We start from the raw sequence: 18,619 nt of genomic DNA on the forward strand, positions 1-18,619 counted from the left end.
GGCAAAAAGGAAAACAAAACACTTCCGACAGCAAATTTTTCCAAGCCTTAAGTCATTTCTGAGTGCAAAAAGTCACCCTTGTTTGCCCAGCCCCATCACAGGGAAGTTCTGGGATGGAGGAAAAGCTGGAGCATGGGAAGTTAAAACCCTAATAATTAATTCTGGCAACTCAGAGGTGCCAGGAGTGTTTATGGTTGGGAAGGATGGGAGCTCAGCCCTAATCCCAGAGGGTGGAAGGGCCATCCCATTCCTGGTGGCCAAGGAAACCACTCTGTCAGGCTCCCACACTGGAAAACAGAGGAAAAGAAAACTTCCCAGTGCTGCCCTGTTGTGAGAGTGCAGTTTGGATCTGGCTGAGTTTCCGATGGCTGGGAAGGCTCCGAAGGTGGGGGCTGGCAAAATTCAGCCACCCTGGAGCAGCCAGGCCCCTCCTGCTTGCTAAGGAAACAACAACAAGTAGGATGCAGATAGCACAAGAAGACTTTTTCAGAGGAACAGAGGGAAAATCTCCTCCTGTGAGGGCTCAGGAGGCTCAAACACTCCAGGCACGAGGTGTTCAGGAGGACACTCAGTGAGGAGGAGCTGTCCTGGTCCAACACATGGATATTTCCCATTTCAGCCCCAGCCTCTGGGGCTGAGGGCTGTCAGACAGAGCCAGATTGTCAGTTCCTTTGCTTCTTTTCTGCCTCTGTCAGGGTCGGCATTGAAAGCCAAGACAGTATTTCTTGTTGGGACTCAGATGTTTATCAGTTCTTATCCATGTCTCACAAACCCTGAGTTCTGCAGCACTTCACTCTAACAAACTAAAAATGGAGCCCCATCTCTCTCTCTACAAGGCCTTCTAAGGATAAACTGTCCAATTAAGAAATGACACCGAAATTATTTTTACTTTTAACCCAATAACCAACCACCCATGGCCTGCACTGTGGAATTTTTTATCCAATTACACAAAACCACCCAAACCATGGAGAAGAAGGAGAAGAAGGAGGAGAAGAAGGAGGAGAAGAAGAAGAAGAAGTTGAAGAAGAAGAAGAAGAAGTTGAAGAAGAAGAAGAAGAAGTTGAAGAAGACGGACCAGCCTTCACCATAAAACCTCCATCTTGCATTATATCTGTTACTGTATTCTAAACCCTCCAACTCTAAGTTTCCCACCCTGTGATATCACACTCTTCTATCCAAACTCCACATCCACAATCCCAGTTCTATCATTCCATTCTGGAAGCGTCTCCACAGCCTCAGGTCAATGCAGTGTTCTCTTGGGGGTCAGTGCCTGCCAGCACAGAAAGTCTGAAATTCCCAGCAGGCAGGGCTGCAACACCAGATCTCTGCTCAGATCCAATCTGGCAGTCCCTGGGACATTTTGCTTTGAAAAGGAGGAGTTTCTGCTAAGGTTGCAGCGTGCCAGTTTGTTTGGCAGCCTGCAGAGCTGTGTTGCTGTGCCAGCACAGGTGGAGGGGCTGGGGACAGTGCCCTTGTCACAGCACAGCCTGGGTGGCACCACCCAGGCTCAGCTCAAGGGCCCCAAGGGGAGCTGCTTAGCCAGGCTGGGGTGACAAAAACCATCCGGGGAGCTGGGAGGGCAGGCTGGGGTCACAGACAGAGACCTGGCTGGGGAATTGGGACATCTGACTTCTCCTCCTGCTCATTTTCTGCACCACTGGAGGAATTCTGGTTTCCCTCTCTCTAATTTTGATGTCAGGACTGGCATTTCAAGGACTCTGTGCCCCTGCAGCCCTTGCAGCTCTGACTGCAGGGGAGGTTGGGGTGGTGCTGTTGTTTTGTGTTCTCAGAGCCAGCAGCTCCCTGTGGCAGCTGCAGATGTCCTGAGGAACTCAAAGGGAGAAAATTAAATTAAATTGTCCCCTGAGTCATTGTCACCCCAAGGCTCCTTCTGCCTCCTTTTGAAGAAACCTCATTGCTGGGTCTGTTCCTGGAGGGATTCAGGTTAAAATAACCCTGCAAAGCTCAGAGCTGGACTCTGCAAAACTGGGATTGCCTCTGCCCAGTGGAGATGAAAGGATTTGGGACAGTCCAGGTCCAGAGCCACAATTGGGGTGTCCTGAAGAGCCCTTTGGGCCAGGCTCTTCCTCTCCATCACCTGCAGAGGAAAAAGCTGCATTCCAAAATCTGCTAACCCAAGGCTCTGCAGGCTGCAGTGTTTGGAGAATTTCCCAGGATCCTGCAGGCTGGGCAGAGCCTTGGGATCCCAATTGTTGGAATGCTGTGGCAGGACCAACACCCTCCACCCGCAGCGTGCTCAGGCTGGCATTGCTGGGTGTCCAACTCCGTTTGCAGGCTGTGCTTGGTTTGGACAGACAGGACCCTCCCCTGAAATGGAAAATGTAAACCCCCTCCTTCCGAGTTCCTATAAATTTTAAATTAAGGGGCTCTCAGGCAAAAATACGGGAGCAGAAATAACAGTTCTTTATTAAGGGAAAAGATAAAAATATAAAATAAACAATGCAGTGAACTAAACCAACACTGCCAGAGTCAGAACACAGCCTGACACCCTGTGGGTCAGGGTGCTGGCAGCAGTCCCACTGGAATTGTGGCTCAGCCCTCCTGCAGTGCCAGGGGTGGTTCTGCTGGAGCAGGGATCCTGGAGAAGGGTGGAGTCTTCCTCTGAAGATCCAGGGGAAGAGGCAGCTGCTGTTCCTCTGGGAAATCCAGTGGAGAAGCCGTGCTGGTGTTCCAGAACCTCCAGATTATATCCGGGTAGGAATGCCTGGCTCCTTCCTCTGGGCTCACATCTCCCAGTGGGATGCTGTAGCTCTTATCAGCCATGCAGGGACATCCAACAGCCTCTTATCAGCAGGTGTCTGCCCAGAGGGAGGAGTGGGTGTGGAAGAGATAAAGAAAACTGCCCAATGAACAGAAGACAACTGCCATCCAGATGGCAAATAGAATACAGTTTGCTTGACAGTCCAGGACACCCAGGATCCTGCAGGCTGGGCAGAGCCTTGGGATCCCAATTTTTGGAATTCCGTGGCAGGACCGTGACCCTCCCCCTGCACTGCGCTCGGGCTGGCATTGCTGGGCGTCCAACTCCCTTTGCAGGCTGCCATTCCCATGCGTGTCCTTCCCTCCCCAGAGGAATTCCTCTCCAGCTTGGATCACTATGAGATCGCCTTCCCCATCCAAGTGGACCAGAACGGCGATTTCCTCACCTTCGACATGCGCCGCCAGCTGAAGCCGCGGCCGCGGCGCTCGCTGCCCTACGAGCCCTCGGAGCAGCAGGTCTTCTACAAAGTCTCTGCCCACCACACCCAGTTCCTGCTCAACCTCACCCTGCACTCCAACCTGCTGGCCGAGCACTTCACCGTGGAGTACTGGAAGCGGGATGGCATGGACTGGCAGCACGACTTCCACGAGGACTGCCACTACGCCGGCCACCTGCAGGACCAGTACCTGAGCTCCAAGGTGGCCATCAGCAACTGCAACGGGCTGGTGAGTCTGCCTTGGCTTGGCTTGGCTTGGCTTGATGGGGGCAGTGCCAGCTGCTTTGGTCCTCCAGCAGGTCGACCCATGTGGTGGCAAAAGCTTGGGGTTGGTGGCAAGCTTTATATTTAATATATTAAAACATTTTTATATATATTTAATATATTTAAAACATTTATATATTTTTTTATTTATTTATGATTTTATATCTTAATATTTTATATACTTATATATTCATTTTAATGTATTTATACTTATATATATTTTATATATTTATATATAGCATATTTTATAGATTTATATTATATTATATCATTATTATATATTATATATAATATATATTTATTTTTATATATTTATATATAATTATATTTTTATTTTTATACAGATTGTATATTATATATATTATATAGTGTATATAATACTATATACAAATTTTATATATTTATGATATAATATATTATACTGTGTTTTTATATTTAATATTATTTCTATATTATAATATATTATATATTATATATTTTATATGTATTAAATATACCAAAATAGTATAATTATTAAATATAATATAATATAATATAATATAATATAATATAATATAATATAATATTAATATATTGATATAATATTAATATATCATTTTATATAGATCATGTATCAATACAATATATTATTAAAATATAATATATGTATTATATATATTTAATACATATAATATTTTTCTATTATATATAATATATTTAGAGAGAGAGAGAGAGAGAGAGAGAGAGATTATATTTAATATATTTTGTATTTAATATTCCACACTGGCATTGTGATTGGTAGAGGTGCAGACATCCCTCAGACATCCATGGGGGTTCCCATGGGGGATCTCTGTGCCACTTCCAGTCCAGTTTCTGGGCATTTCCCATTGACTTTGGTTGGAATGGGATAATCCTGGCTCTCTGGGGATACCCACACCTGGCTCTCACCAGGTTTTTCCAAGAGCAACAGCAAAGAATGTTTTGCTGAGCTGGTGAGGAAGAAGTGAGGGAGGGCAGGGATTTCACAGGGCCACAAATGCATCCAGATCCTTCCAGCTGCAGATGAACTCCTGGCGATCTCGGTTGCTTCTGTCCATGTTTCAGGAGATAAAAAATGCCACTTCTGAGGGAAAAAAACACCTGAAATAATCAGTCTTTCAACATGAAAAATAGAACATCAAAAGGGGGCAAGGTGGCATTTCCTTGAACCCAGCAAGGCTGCAGGAAGGAGGGTGGGAATGTTGATTTTCCAAGTCCTGACAGCTCAGATTGAACATCCCAGTCCTAAATACCAGCAAGGAATCTCAGTGGTGGACATCAGTGTAAGAACAGCTGAGCTCTGGACTAGATTGCTTGGAGAGGGCAAGATCTTGGAAGGTCTCTAGGAACAGGCCAGACAAAAACCTCTCAAAACCCCTTCAGGTATGATTCATTAGCTCTCCCAGCCCTGGGAATAGACTGAGGACTTCCATCCCTATTTCTCTGTGATTTTCTGATATTTCTGGCTCGCACAGCACACTTCCTGAGCTGCCAGATGGAGGGATGGAGCAAACATACCCCGTGAGTGGATCCCAAGGCTGATGGCTCCCTTGGAGGGGTAGACAAAGCCTCTCCAGGCCAGGTTCATATTTCTGCTCCAGCCCCACCTCCTTGCAGCATTCTGGCAGTGTGGAAAAGCTTCCAAAGGGGAATGAATTCCCATTTGATTTATTGCAGGGTGACCCTGCCAGAACAGTGCTGTGGGTTATTAACAGAAATGAGAATCTGACTCATTATATCACAGAGTCTAAAGTTTCCAGCTCACAGCCAACAACCCGAGCTGCACAAACTCCTGAGCTGCACAAACTCCTGCTTCCCGAGCCCTTTGTTTGGACCTGGGAGCTCTGCTCCAGTCCCAGGGAATTTCGTGGTGCTCACAAAAGCTGGGCTGGGTGCTGCTGGCTCTGGAGGAATGTGGCATCCCCCTGCCTTCCCACTGCTCAGGGCAGCAAGGCCAGGGCAAGCACTGGCCCAGCAGCCCTTGGAACTGGGAGAGTTCCATCCCCAGGCTGTGTTTAGCTCTGGAGAGGCACCAAGGGCTGTCTGGAGGAGATTGCAGCCAGGCACAGAGAGGGACAGAGGGTCATCCAACGAGCTCCCCTCTGCCTGAACTCTGTCCTTCTGCCCTCCAGAGTTATGGACACAGCGAGGATGGGGGAGGAAGGCTTTGGGGTCACTGAGGACAGTGGGGCTGGGGACTGGGGCGAGAGGAGCCTGGAATGTTCTTAGCTGGATTTAGGCAGGAGGAGTCTGGAATGTTCTTAGCTGGACTAGGGCAAAAGGAGTCTGGAATGTTCTTAGCTGGATTGGGGCAGGAGGAGTCTGGAATGTTCTTAGCTGGATTGGGGCAGAAGGAGTCTGGAATGTTCTTAGCTGGGGCTGGACTTGCCATGGGAGGTGTTTTTTAGTGCTCTGGGTGACCAGGATCTTCTGATCCACTCGTGCCACCCCTCATCCCCAGCAGGCTCTGCTCCAGGAGGGCATCACCCATCCTGGAAGGGACAGAAGAGGGCCCCAGGTACAGGTGCCTGCTGAGGGGACACTGCACTGCCCCACCTCTGCCCAGGTGGTGCTGCATGGGCACCTGGGCACTGTGGTGGTGACTGGGCACAAACTGGGACCTGAGCTGGTTATGGGGTGAGCTGAGCACGAGGAGGAGGGAAGGGGTGACAGTGAACATGGTAACGAGCTCCAGCCCATCCTCCTGCTCTCCAGCTCCCACATCCCTCAGGAACTCCTGTGCCTGCAAGGTTTGGTTTTGAACCCCTTTGTGCCAGAGGAACAGCCAAAAGGCCAAATCTCCACCAGAGAATCCCAGAATGGTTTGGGTGGGGATGGACCTTAAAATTCATCTCATCCCACCCCCTGCCATGGCAGGGACACCTCCCACTGCCCCAGGCTGCTCCAAGCTCTGTCCAGCCTGGCCTTGGGCACTGCCAGGGATCCAGGGGCAGCTTTCCTGGGGAGTCCCTGAGCCCAGCATGAACAGGAGTGCCTGGAGGGACCCAGGCACCACATTCCTTGGTGTGGACACCACATTCCTTGGAGAAGCTCAGTGCCAGGTGCTGGGATGGAGCTGGTCTTGGGCTCCCAGAAACTTCTGGTGTTGCTCAGACCTTTCAGGTGGAGGGAATGTTGCTGTGAGGGTGGAGAGGAGGGACCCTGCAAGTACCTGGTGGGTTTGGTGATGATCCCACGGGGATCTGCTCCTCCTGGCTGTCACTGGACAGATGACAGATGTCCTGCCTCACAGGACAGATGAGGAGGCAAGGAGAAGGATGGACCCAGATGGGCAGGATTGACCCAGATGGGGAGGATGGACCCAGATGAGGAAGAGGATGGACACAGATGGGCAGGATGGACACAGATGGACAGGATGGACCAAGATGAGGAGGATGGACCCAGATGGGCACAGATGGGCAGGATGGACCCAGATGGGGAGGGATGGACCCAGATGGGCAGGATGGACCCAGATGGGAAGGATGGACCCAGATGAGGAGGATGGACCCAGATGGGGAGGATGGACCCAGATGTCCCCTCTGTCACTCAGCTCTGGCCCCAGGCCGTGGCTGTGCCTTTGCCAAGTGTGGTATGAGCTGACAGTGCAAACCCTCCTCGCTCTGCAGCTGACCTGTGTGAATCACACACAGGATATGCAGTGCAGCTCCCCCACAAACCACAGAGCTCTCTCAGGACCTCTCACCACCCCCTTCGCCAGCCCTGTGTCACGTCCAGCGCCTGCCCCGCAGAGCTCAGTCCTTGGGGTCAGCGATGGGACAATTCCCAGACTCCTGTGACATCCAAGCCTCGCTGCTGGAGGGTGCCAGGCAGGCGTGGATGCTCTGCGAGGCTGGAGCGAGAACATCCCTTTGGCAGCGGGATGGATTTGGGGCAGGACTCGCTCTGCCCCCGGGCTGGGGGTGACCTCCTTCCCCCCATCCCACAAACGCTTTCCAGCTGGCTCTGCCGGAGCCTGGCCACGGGAACCTCACAGTACCTCGCTTGTGCTTGAAAAGGTGGAGCCGAGCCAAGAGCAGCAGAGCCCGGGGCAGGAGGAAATCCCCCGGCACTCGGGCACTGCTCACACACTGCCCCATTGAGCTCGGCCGGGGAGGGGACAGGGACAGCCCCGCAGGGAGGGACAGATCCCGGAGAGGGGACAGGGACAGTCCGGCAGGCGGGGACAGATCCCGGAGAGGGGACAGGGACAGCCCGGCAGGCAGGGACAGACCCCGGAGAGGGGACAGGGACAGCCCGGCAGGGAGGGACAGACCCCGGAGAGGGGACAGGGACAGCCCGGCAGGGTGGGACAGATCTCGGAGAGGGGACAGGGACAGCCCGGCAGGGAGGGACAGACCCCGGAGAGGGGACAGGGACAGCCCGGCAGGGAGGGACAGATCTCGGAGAGGGGACAGGGACAGTCCGGCAGGCAGGGACAGATCTCGGAGAGGGGACAGGGACAGTCCGGCAGGCAGGGACAGACCCCGGAGAGGGGACAGGGACAGCCCGGCAGGGTGGGACAGATCTCGGAGAGGGGACAGGGACAGTCCGGCAGGGTGGGACAGATCCCGGAGAGGGGACAGGGACAGCCCGGCAGGGTGGGACAGATCCCGGAGAGGGGACAGGGACAGCCCGGCAGGGAGGGACAGACCCCGGAGAGGGGACAGGGACAGCCCGGCAGGGAGGGACAGATCTCGGAGAGGTTGTCCAACCCACAGCCAGCACAGAAGCTGCTCCAGGGGGTACCTCCGTGGAGGGGTCTCGGGATGTTTCCCAGGGACAGAATTCCTGCTGCCCACCCTGGCAGGGCAGGGCTCCTGTCCCTGGGGCACAGAGGGAGCTGGACAAGGGTGGTGTTTTCTGGGACCCCTGTCGAAGGGAGGAAAGGATGAATCTGACTCCACTAGAAGGCTAATTTATTATTTTATGATCTATATTATATTAAAGAATACTGAACTAAACTATACTAAAGAGTAGAGAAAGGATACAGACAGAAGGCTAAAAGACAATAATGAGAAGCTCGTGACTCTCTCCTCAGAGTCAGACACAGCCTGACCGTGATGGGTCATTAAGTAAAAACAAATGAAGCATTCACCTGTTGGAAAACAATGTCCAAACCACATTCCAAAGCAGCAAAACACAGGAGAAGCAAATCAGATAATTCTTGTTTTCATTTTCCTCTGAGGCTTCTCAGCTTCCCAGGAGAAAATCCTGGGCAAAGAGATTGTTCAGAAAACGTGACAATGACAGACAAATGCTGTGACATCCAAAGGACACTGCTGGTGGCAGGGCAGGGGTGTGCCTGCACCCAGAGCTGGGCTGGACTTTTGGGATTGGAGCTCAGCTGATGGGACACCACATTCCTTGGAGAAGCTCAGTGCCAGGAGCTGGGATGGAGCTGGTGTTGGGCTCCCAGAAACTTCTGGGGTTGCCCAGACCTTTCAGGTCGAGGGAATGTTGCTGTGAGGGTGGAGAGGAGGGACCCTGCAAGTACCTGGTGGGTTTGGTGACGACCAGCAAAGCCTGGGCTCCCAGCTGAGACTGAGTTAGGCAAAGAATAAAAAACTAAAGCGATTCAGGGAGCAAACCCGAGATGATCTTGCTGAAGTGGCCAGTCTGAGGTGTACAAGGGGCTGGGGTGCCTCATCCAGTCTCCAGAGAAGGAGTTTGGCTCTGCTGGTGGCCTCTGCTTAATCAGCCTTCAGATTTTAAACATTGGGGTGTTTCCCAAAGCCTCTGGGGATTTCCCCCTCCCTGCAGCTCCGAGTTCCCAGCTGCTGGGGATGGTCCTAAGCTGCTTTTTGGCTTTTTGGGGAGGCTGAGCTCAGAGCTGAGTGCTGCTGTGTTTGAAGGGGTTTTGGGATCCCACAGGGATCCCACTGAGACCGAGTGGGTGGAATAGGAAACAACTCATTCATAACTCAGCAAGGCAAGGCTGTGATTTCCAGAGGACTTTAGTGAACACAGATGTCCCAAGGCATCCACCACCATCTGGCTGGGTTTGCTCTGCTCTGTGGCTTCCTCTAGTTCAGTGTTTGTGCAGGATTCCCCATCAGCTTTTGTCAGTCCCCAGAAATTCGGGGTTAATCAGCAAAAACCTCACCAGGAGAAGCCAGCAGGTTCTCTGTGCACCTCTGGTATTGCCTCCCCTCTTGCTGTAGTTGAGACAGAGACAATACAATGCAACACTCCATTTTCAGCAGGCTTCAAACCTGGTTTCATTCTAGCATGCATGCTTTTTATACATTTTACAAAGCTCATAAGTTTACACTTACTGGTGATGAGAGACAAACAAAGTGTTTATTGGAATAGTTGTAGGTTTTTCTTGGTTTTCCTTATTTCTTTCTTGTCAACAGACTTGGTAGGAAATTCTTTCAGGGGTAAACAGGGACCCTCTGATCAAACTTCTCCCTGGCTCCCAGAAGTGGCTGTAAAACCTCTTGCACACCCTCTGTTCCCTCCTGCAGCACGGGGTGATCGTGGCAGATGAGGAGGAATATTTCATCGAGCCCCTGAGCCCTGGAGCCAACGTCAGCACGGGGGGAGAGGGCAAGGGCAGCCCCCACGTGGTGTACAAGCGCTCGTCCCTGCAGTACCCTCACATGGATGCAGCCTGTGGAGTGCTGGGTAGGTGCCCCCACCACCCCCTCCTCAAATCCAGCCCAAAACCCCCTGGGGAAATCCTGGCAGAACAGGCCCACGGGGCAAAGAACCAAATTCATCTCCTGAATTTGGGATTTTCTTGGGTTTGCTTTCACCCATTTCTGGTGGCCTGGTCTTTGGGAAGCTCCTGTGCTCTCCTCCTCACAGCAGGGCTTGAGAATTTGTAAATAGGGCATGGAATAGAAGGGGAAAAAAAACACCTCTTGTTTTTCTTCAGAAGAATCCTCCCAGATTTGGCCAATTTGCAGAGGATTGGGAAATCACAGCTCACGTGTGCTCAGCACAGCCTGGGCTTTGGGGTTTGTGTCCGTGTTGGGATAACTCTGCTGCTGATGGGGACCAGGTGGAAAAGCCCTTGGAGGGGGGGATGTGGGGTCTGGCCCGACACAGGGGATGTTTAGGGACAATGGTGACAGCACATCAGCCCCATTGCTGCACCTACAGGGCTTTGACCTCCAAAAGGACCCACAAATATCAGCCCTGGCCTCTCCCCATGAGACCTCCAGGTCCTTGCCCTTCCCACCAGTCTGTCCCAGAGCCTGGCTGGAATCCCTCGTGAGCAGGCAGAGTTTCACCATCTCCTCAAAACGTGGCAGGCCCAGAGGATGCCCCTCCCTCAGTCCAGGGAGGCTCTGTAGGGCTGAGGGGACATGCCCTCCCTGCTCAAGGGCTTTTCATGGATCAGTTTGTGGCAGCAGAGCAGGGCTGCCCCTGACTGCTCCTGTTTGGGTGTCACTTCAGGGTGTCCATCCACTGCCCCAGCAGTGACACTTGGCCAGATGAGGAGTCACTGCTGGAAGGCACTGTCACCCTCTCTGAGTGTCCCCAGAGCCACCAGCACCTCTGGAGCCACCCTGTGCTTCCCTGGCCCTGCCCATCCCGGCTCCCAAAGCCACGCTGGATGCACACTCCCCTCCTGCTGACTCTTTGCCACATTCCCCAGCTTCCAGAAATAATTTAGCCCTCTCCTAATTGCTTCTTGGAAAGCAGAGATGTGCAGGGGGAGCCAAAGTTTAGAACAACCACAGCACAACAGCTCCAGCAAGGCCACCCCGTCCCCTCACCCCGCTGGCTGGACCTGCCCTGCCCTGCCCAGCACCCCCGGGCCCTGAACACCCCCAGGAGCTCCCCTGGATCCCTGCAGGAGCTGGAGCTGGGAGGTTTTGGGGCTGCCTGAGGTTTTGGGGCTGCCTGAGGTCTGTCCCATGACTGGGTGTGATGAACCTCAGAGCAGGGGAAAGGATCCAGCTGGATCTGCTGGCAGGGCAGGAGCAGGGCTGGAGTCTCCCAGTCACTCCCCTGTCCTGTGGTGGTCTCCAGGCAGGGAATTTGGAGCTGATGGCTCTGCTGGGGACATCCCCAGGCTCAGCTCAGCAGCACTTGAAGCAAAGTCCCACAAAGCTGCTGCAGAGACTGAGCCCTTCCTGTGGTGGAAAAGCCAAGTCCTAAATCCAGGTCCTTTCCTGGAGAAAGGAAAGAGGAATTTCCAGGAAAAGGAAAGAGGAAAGAGTCTGCAAGGGTTTCCTTTTCAGGCTATGGCTGTGCAGTCTCTGAGCCCAGCCTGGGCCAGAGCTGAGGGCAGGGCTGTGCAGCCCAGAGGGTTTGGGGCTGAGGTGGGCTGGCCACAGATCTGCTGGGCAGGAGGGGACAGGAGGGGACAGGAGGGCAGGGGAGAGGCCAGCAGGGCTGGCAGGAGCCTGGGGAAAGCCCTGGGCTGCCTTAGGGACATTTTCTGGGTCCCCCCAGAAATCACAGAACCCCAGAATGAGCGAGGCTGGAAAAGACCTTTAGGGTCATCCAGCCCAAGCTGTGACCAACACTGCCCATCAGCTGAGCCCTGGCACTGGGTGCCACCCCCAGGCTCCCCTGACCCCCCCAGGGCTGTGACCCCAGCACCGCCCTGGGCACACAGCTCCACTGCCCAGGGGCTCCTGCACTGAAGGGTCCTGTTCTGACATCCTGCCTCAGCTTCCCCTGGGGCAGCTGAAGAGATCCTCCATGGCCTCCCCTGCCTGTAGGGACTGGGACAGACTGGGAGGGACTGGGAGTGACTAGGGGGGACTGGGAGTGACTGGGACAGAGTGGCTTTGTACTGGGAGGGACTGGGAGTGACTGGGAGCGACTGGGGGGACTGGGAGTGACTGGGAGTGACTAGGAGGGACTGGGAGGGACTGCAAAGGACTGGGAGGGACTGGGACAGAGGGGCTTTGTACTGGGAGGGACTGGGAGTAACTGGGAATGACTGGGAGAGACTGGGAGGGACTGAAGGTGACTGGGGGGAGCTGGGAGTGACTGGGATGGACTGGGAGGGACTGGGACAGAGTGGCTTTGTACTGGGAGGGACTGGGAGTGACTGGGGAGGACTGGGACAGACTGGGAGGGACTGGGAGTGACTGAGGGGGGGACTGAGAGGGACTGGGACGGACTGGGAGGGACTGGGGCAGACTGGGAGCGACTGGGGGGGACTGGGAATTTCTGGGAGGGACTGGGAGTGACTGGGGGGGACTGGGAATTTCTGGGAGGGACTGGGAGTGACTGGGGGGGGGACTGGGAGGGACTGGGACAGAGCGGCTTTGTACTGGGAGGGACTGGGAGTGACTGGGAGCGACTGGGGGGACTGGGAGTGACTGGGAGCGACTGGGGGGGGATGACTGGGACTGGGAGGGACTGGGAGTGACTGGAGTGACTGGGAGGGACTGGGACAGAGCGGCTTTGTACTGGAAGCCGGCAGCTCCTGCCCGAGGGCATCCCTGCCGTCCCGAGGGCATCCCTGCCGTCCCGAGGGCATCCCTGCCATCCCGAGGGCATCCCTGCCATCCCGAGGGCATCCCTGCCATCCCGAGGGCATCCTTGCCATCCCGAGGGCATCCCAGACATCCCGAGGGCATCCCAGCCATCCCGAGGGCATCCCTGCCATCCCGAGGGCATCCCTGCCGTCCCAAGGGCATCCCAGCCATCCCGAGGGCATCACAGCCGTGCCGTTCCCTCCCCAGACGAGAAGCCCTGGAAGGGGAGGCACTGGTGGCTCAGGACACTGAAGCCCTCCCCCCTGAAGCCATCGGGCAACCACAGCCAGCGGGGCCAGCTGCCCCTGAAGAGGTCGGTGAGCACCGAGCGCTACGTGGAGACCCTGGTGGTGGCTGACAAGATGATGGTGGGCTACCACGGCCGCAGGGACATCGAGCAGTACATCCTGGCCATCATGAATATTGTAAGTGTTACACCCACACCAGGAGCCTCCAGGGCTGCGGGAGAATTCTTGTTCATCACCCTGTCAGGAAAATTAATCCACAAACACCAGAGGTTTATGTCCAAAAAGGAGACAGAGGAGTCCTTTCTGCTTTATTCGAATAAAGGGAGAGGCCATGGGGCCTCTCCAATTTTTCTGGGATCTCTCAGATTTTTGGAGGATGCAGCCTCCTTTTTATCCCAATTTCCCTTCTCTCTTTCCCATTGGCTGAGCTACTTGAGAGGTACAGACTTCCTGATACACCTGATACCAAAGATTCCTCTCTAATGTAGAACCCTCCCTTTTAATTTTTGATTCTTATGGAATTTAGGGTTTTTTCCCCATTGTTTCTTTCATCTTTAAATATCCAATTTCATTTATCAGCAAAACTACAGTTTGTTTGTGAAAGTCAATATCTTTTCCCACTCATCAATCAGTAGAATCATTCCCATTGCTTCTTTTACCTCCCAGTGCTGGTTTTATCCACCAGCAGCCCCACAGCTGGTTTGTAAAGACAAACCTGTCATTCCTCTCAACCCCAAAAGTCCATGGTGGGAAAAGGAGATTTTCCTGCATGAAGCAGGATGGGGAAATGGCACCTGTCGAGGGCTGGCAGTGGCTTCTGCCCAGGCTCAGAGCAAGGTTTTGGGGTCAGAAATCCTGCCAGGCTGGCAGTGGTTCTGCCCAGGCTCAGAGCAAGGTTTTGGGGTCAGAAATCCTGCCAGGCTGGCAGTGGCTCTGCCCAGGCTCAGAGCAAGGTTTGGGGGTCAGAAATCTTGCCAGGCTGCTGCTGCTGAGCAGAGGGACCCCGGAGCCTGCAGAGGTAAACTCTGGCCTGTCTGACCCCGGGCTAGGAGAACAAAAGCCTTTCTTAGAGCAGCATCTCTCAGCTCAAATTAGCATTGCAAATGCGGCCAGGCAAGCTGAGAACCACATGGGAAAGCAGAAGGACCGGCAGCTCTCACGCTTGGGGGCTGAGCAGAGAGAGGGGCTCAGGAATCCCCCCGAGCTCTGGTTCTGGTTTGGGGCTCTGCTGGCGGCAGGGTACCAGGCTGGGTGCATTGACAGCCTGAATTGGCCGCACTGGATCCTCCTGTGAGGTGAGATGGGCTTGGAAGTTATCCATCAACCCTCTGAAAGCCCCTCTGTGACGGCTCTTTGTCCCGTCCTCCGCAGGATCGCGTTTCACGCTTTGCATTTCTAAAGCCCGACGCCAGATTTTCAAACAATCCCGGTTTCATCTGCTCCGAAACTTTCCTGGGGGATGCTGTGCCCGTCCCGATCCCCTCCGAGGGATGCTGCGCCCTCCCCTCAGCAGAACTCCATCCCCGGGGCTGCACAAAATGCCAGCGGTGGGGGCTGCCCCACCTGGGCTGCGGGATTTTGACTTCACTGTTCTGGGACAGCGAGCCCTGACCGTGGTTTTGGGGATTCTGCTGCTCAGGTGGTGGTGTGGAGTCCCATCCCCATCCCTGCTTCCCAAAAATGTTGGGTTCAGACCCCCCCCTGCAGTGCCCAGCCCTCCCCAGCTCGCCTGGCCACAGAGCTCATTTTTAAGACTCCTCTTTTCTTGTTTCTTGGAGGTCAGGTTGCCAAACTTTTCCAGGACTCGAGTCTGGGCAATATTGTCAATATCCTGGTCACCCGGCTGATCCTGCTCACCGAGGATCAGGTAAGCTGGGCTTTGCTGAGCCTGTCCTGTGTCTGCACTTCCCTCCAGGAGCTCTGTGTCCCCCCTGGATGTCACTCCCACGAATTCCCCCCAGCACACATCCTCCCAATGCCCCCTGAGGACTGAGCTGAGCAGACCTCTGGGAATCTGAATTTTTCCATGATAAGGTGACTTTGGGGGGTTTAAGCAGCTTTAGTTCTCCTAAAGTGATGTTGGAGCCCTGGCTACTGGGAATTTCAGACTTTCTGTGCTGGCAGGCACTGACCCCCAGGAGAGCACTGCATTGACCTGAGGCTGTGGAGAAGCTTCCAGAATGGAATGACAGAACTGGGATTGTGGGTGTGGAGTTTGGATAGAAGTGTGTGATATCACAGGGTGGGAAACTTAGAGTTGGAGGGTTTAGAATACAGTAACAGATATAATGCAAGATGAAGGTGTCCCAATAAGGTCTATATAAAGCAAGATGAAGGTTTTAGGGTGGAGGCTGGTCCTTCTTCTCCTCCTTCTTTTTCACCTCCTTCTCCTTCTCCTTCTCCTTCTCCTTCTCCTTCTCCTTCTCCTTCTCCTTCTCCTTCTCCTTCTCCTTTCTTCTCCATCTTCTTCATCTTCTTCTCCATGGGTTTGGATGGTTTTGTGTAATTGGATAAAAAAGTGCACACTGTGGGCCATTGGTGGTTATTGGGTTAAAAGTGAAAATAATTTAGGTGTCATTTCTTAATTGGGCAGTTTATCCTTAGAAGACCTTGTAGAGAGAGAGATGGGGCTCCATTTTTAGTTTGTGAGAGTGAAGTGCTGCAGAACTCAGGGTTTGTGAGGCTGTGACAGAGATAAGAACTGATAAACATCTGAGTCTGAACAAGAAATACCATCCCGTGATTTAATCCTGACCCTGACAAAAAGAAGACTCGACAAAGTCCCACTTTTCCTGCTTTCCCATGGCCTCCATGAGGAACTGGGACTGTCTGCAGTGGTGTCAGTGCTCTGCTGGCACGGAATGGGCAGTGCCTTCCCCCCAGTGTGCCTGGGAGCACACTCTGCCATTGCTTCCATTCCAGCCCACGCTGGAGATCAACCACCACGCCGGGAAATCCCTGGACAGCTTCTGCAAGTGGCAGAAATCCATCGTGAACAGGAACGGCAACGGGAACGCCATCCCGGAGAACGGCATCGCCAACCACGACACCGCCGTGCTGATCACCCGGTGAGCGCTGTCCCCTGGGGTGGCACTGTGCCCTGGGGGTGGCACTGTCCCCTGGGGGTGGCAGCTGTCCCCCGGCGGTGGCACTGTGCCCTGGGGGTGCCACTGTGCCCAGGGGGTGCCAGCTGTCCCCTGGGGGTGGCACTGTCCCCTGGCGGTGGCACTGTGCCCTGGGGGTGCCAGCTGTCCCCTGGGGGCGGCACTGTCCCCTGGGGGTGCTACTGTGCCCAGGGGGTGCCAGCTGTCCCCAGGCTCCCAGCTCATCCAAGGCTTCCTGACTCTCAGTGGGTGCAGAATATTGCAGTTCAGACTGTTATCACACTCCAGTTCAGTTTATCAATCTCCACTCCAGTTTGTTGTCACCCTCCAGTCTTCACTCGGTCTTTGCTGGGGTGGATGGATGGATGGATGGATGGATGGATGGATGGATGGATGGATGGATGGATGGATGGATGGATGGATGGATGGATGGAGGGATGGATGGATGGATGGATGGATGGATGGATGGATGGATGGATGGATGGATGATGGATGGATGGATGGATGGATGGAAGGATGGATGATGGAGGGATGTATAAAGGATGGATGGATGGATGGATGGATGGATGGATGGATGATGGATGGATGGTCAGAAGGAAGGAGGACACAGAGGATGACAGGGACAGTGGAAGAAATGGCAGAGCAGCTGGAAGGCCGCAGGATGCTGCAGGGATGGAGAGCACAGGGAGTGCTGAATCCCCAGCTGCTGCTGCCTGTGTCCAGGACTGTCCCCCCAGTGCCCACAAATTCCTGCTTGAACAGAGACAAAACACCTCGAGAGAGGCCAAAGGCAAATCCAACATCATTTTGTGCCTTTCCCCCTCTCCTTCAGAGAAAGAGTCAGGAAATGAAAGTGCAGTCGAGGGGACACTCCAGGTGGGAGCTGCTTCCTTAATCCATGTGCTGCTCTCCTGCTCCAGTGCGAGCCTGGAACACCCCTCTGATGAGACCCCACAGAGGAGCGACAAAAGTGCCCCTCAGCCCCAGATTTTCCCCCTCCCGAGGGGCTGCAGCTTTTTCCTGCCCTCCCTCCACCCGTTTGGGATGCAAACGCCGGCTCCGAGCTCTCCGTCCTCCCTCCAGATGTTGGAGCCAGCCCGGAGCCGCTGCTGAGCCTGGACAGCGCCCGGCGCATCCGGCCCCGGCCCCAATAAATTCCCGGTGTCCCGATAAGATCTTGCTGAGCTCGGGGCTTTTTTTTCTCCTGCAGGGACGTGTCAAAGCAGAGCCTCCGAAGGCTTTAAAGGCTTTCGCTCAAAACAAAGCAACAAATGTTTTGCACTCGCTGGGTTTCCTGCCGTGAGGAGGGGAGAGGTTTGGGCACTTCCAGGGGCCAAAGGGACAGGAGCCATCCCCGGGAATGTGTCGCACTTAACCCTTCGTGTGCTGCCACTTCTCACCGCCCACCCTCATCCTCCAGGGGTCAGGGGGTAGCGGTGCTGGGGGGGTCCTGCCCGGTGTCCCCAAACCCACTCTGGGGTCCCAATCCTCAGCCCTCACCCCATGGGTGTCCCCAGATCCACTCTGGGGTCACAATCCTCAGCCCTCACCCCATGGGTGACGCCAAACCCACACTGGAGTCACAATCCTCAGCCCCCACCCCACGGGTGTCCCCAAACCCACATTGGGGTCACAAGCCTCAGCCCCCACCCCACGGGTGTCCCCAAACCCACACTGGGATCACAATCCTCAGCCCCCACCCCATGGGTGTCCCCAAACCCACATTGGGATCACAATCCTCAGCCCCCACCCCATGGGTGTCCCCAAACCCACATTGGGATCACAATCCTCGGTGTCACCCCAACCTGGCTCCGGGGTGGCCCAGCCCAGCTGGCCCTTGGTCCCCCAGCTGACCCCACCTACCCAGCTCTCAGCCTGGCCCCTTTCAGCCCAGACTGGCAAACCCCAAATGTTGACCTTTGCAAGGAAATGAGAAGATTCCCTCTCCAACCCAAACTGGTCTCATTTGGAGCTACCACCTCTGCCCATTTTGAGGATGCTGCGTTTCCATCTGGAGGAGGTTTTTGCTCTTCTTGTTTTACCTTTCCTGGTACAAAGAGAGGATTCCTTCATGCAATGGCTGGAAGCCAAGACCAGGAGCAGAGGGAAGAGTTACCTTGAATCAACTCAGATTGGATTTGTTTGGAAAATTCTCAGTAAAGATCTGAACAGAAAAAAAAAACAATTAAAAAAATCACTTGAGCGTTTTCATGAAACCACAGCGGGGTTTGAAATGGAACATGTTTTCAAACTGAAATGTTTTCTTTATTTTTATTTTGTTTTTAATCAAGTTTCATATGCCCCATCCCTGGCAGGGT

General features: G+C 54.0%; 1 protein-coding gene across 1 annotated transcript in view; it reads left to right on the plus strand.

Annotated features, from left to right (window-relative positions):
• The window catches only part of ADAMTS10 (ADAM metallopeptidase with thrombospondin type 1 motif 10), a 73,770-nt gene that overhangs the window by 18,670 nt on the left and 36,481 nt on the right, over positions 1-18,619 (plus strand). Inside the window, exons 3-7 of the mRNA XM_059869854.1 lie at positions 3,092-3,447; positions 9,968-10,127; positions 13,157-13,374; positions 14,981-15,064; positions 16,120-16,265. Coding sequence (XP_059725837.1) covers positions 3,092-3,447; positions 9,968-10,127; positions 13,157-13,374; positions 14,981-15,064; positions 16,120-16,265 — 964 coding nt within the window. The remainder of the gene's footprint in view (positions 1-3,091; positions 3,448-9,967; positions 10,128-13,156; positions 13,375-14,980; positions 15,065-16,119; positions 16,266-18,619) is intronic.

Source organism: Haemorhous mexicanus, chromosome 29 (assembly GCF_027477595.1).
Source record: "Haemorhous mexicanus isolate bHaeMex1 chromosome 29, bHaeMex1.pri, whole genome shotgun sequence".
Taxonomy (NCBI): domain Eukaryota; kingdom Metazoa; phylum Chordata; class Aves; order Passeriformes; family Fringillidae; genus Haemorhous; species Haemorhous mexicanus.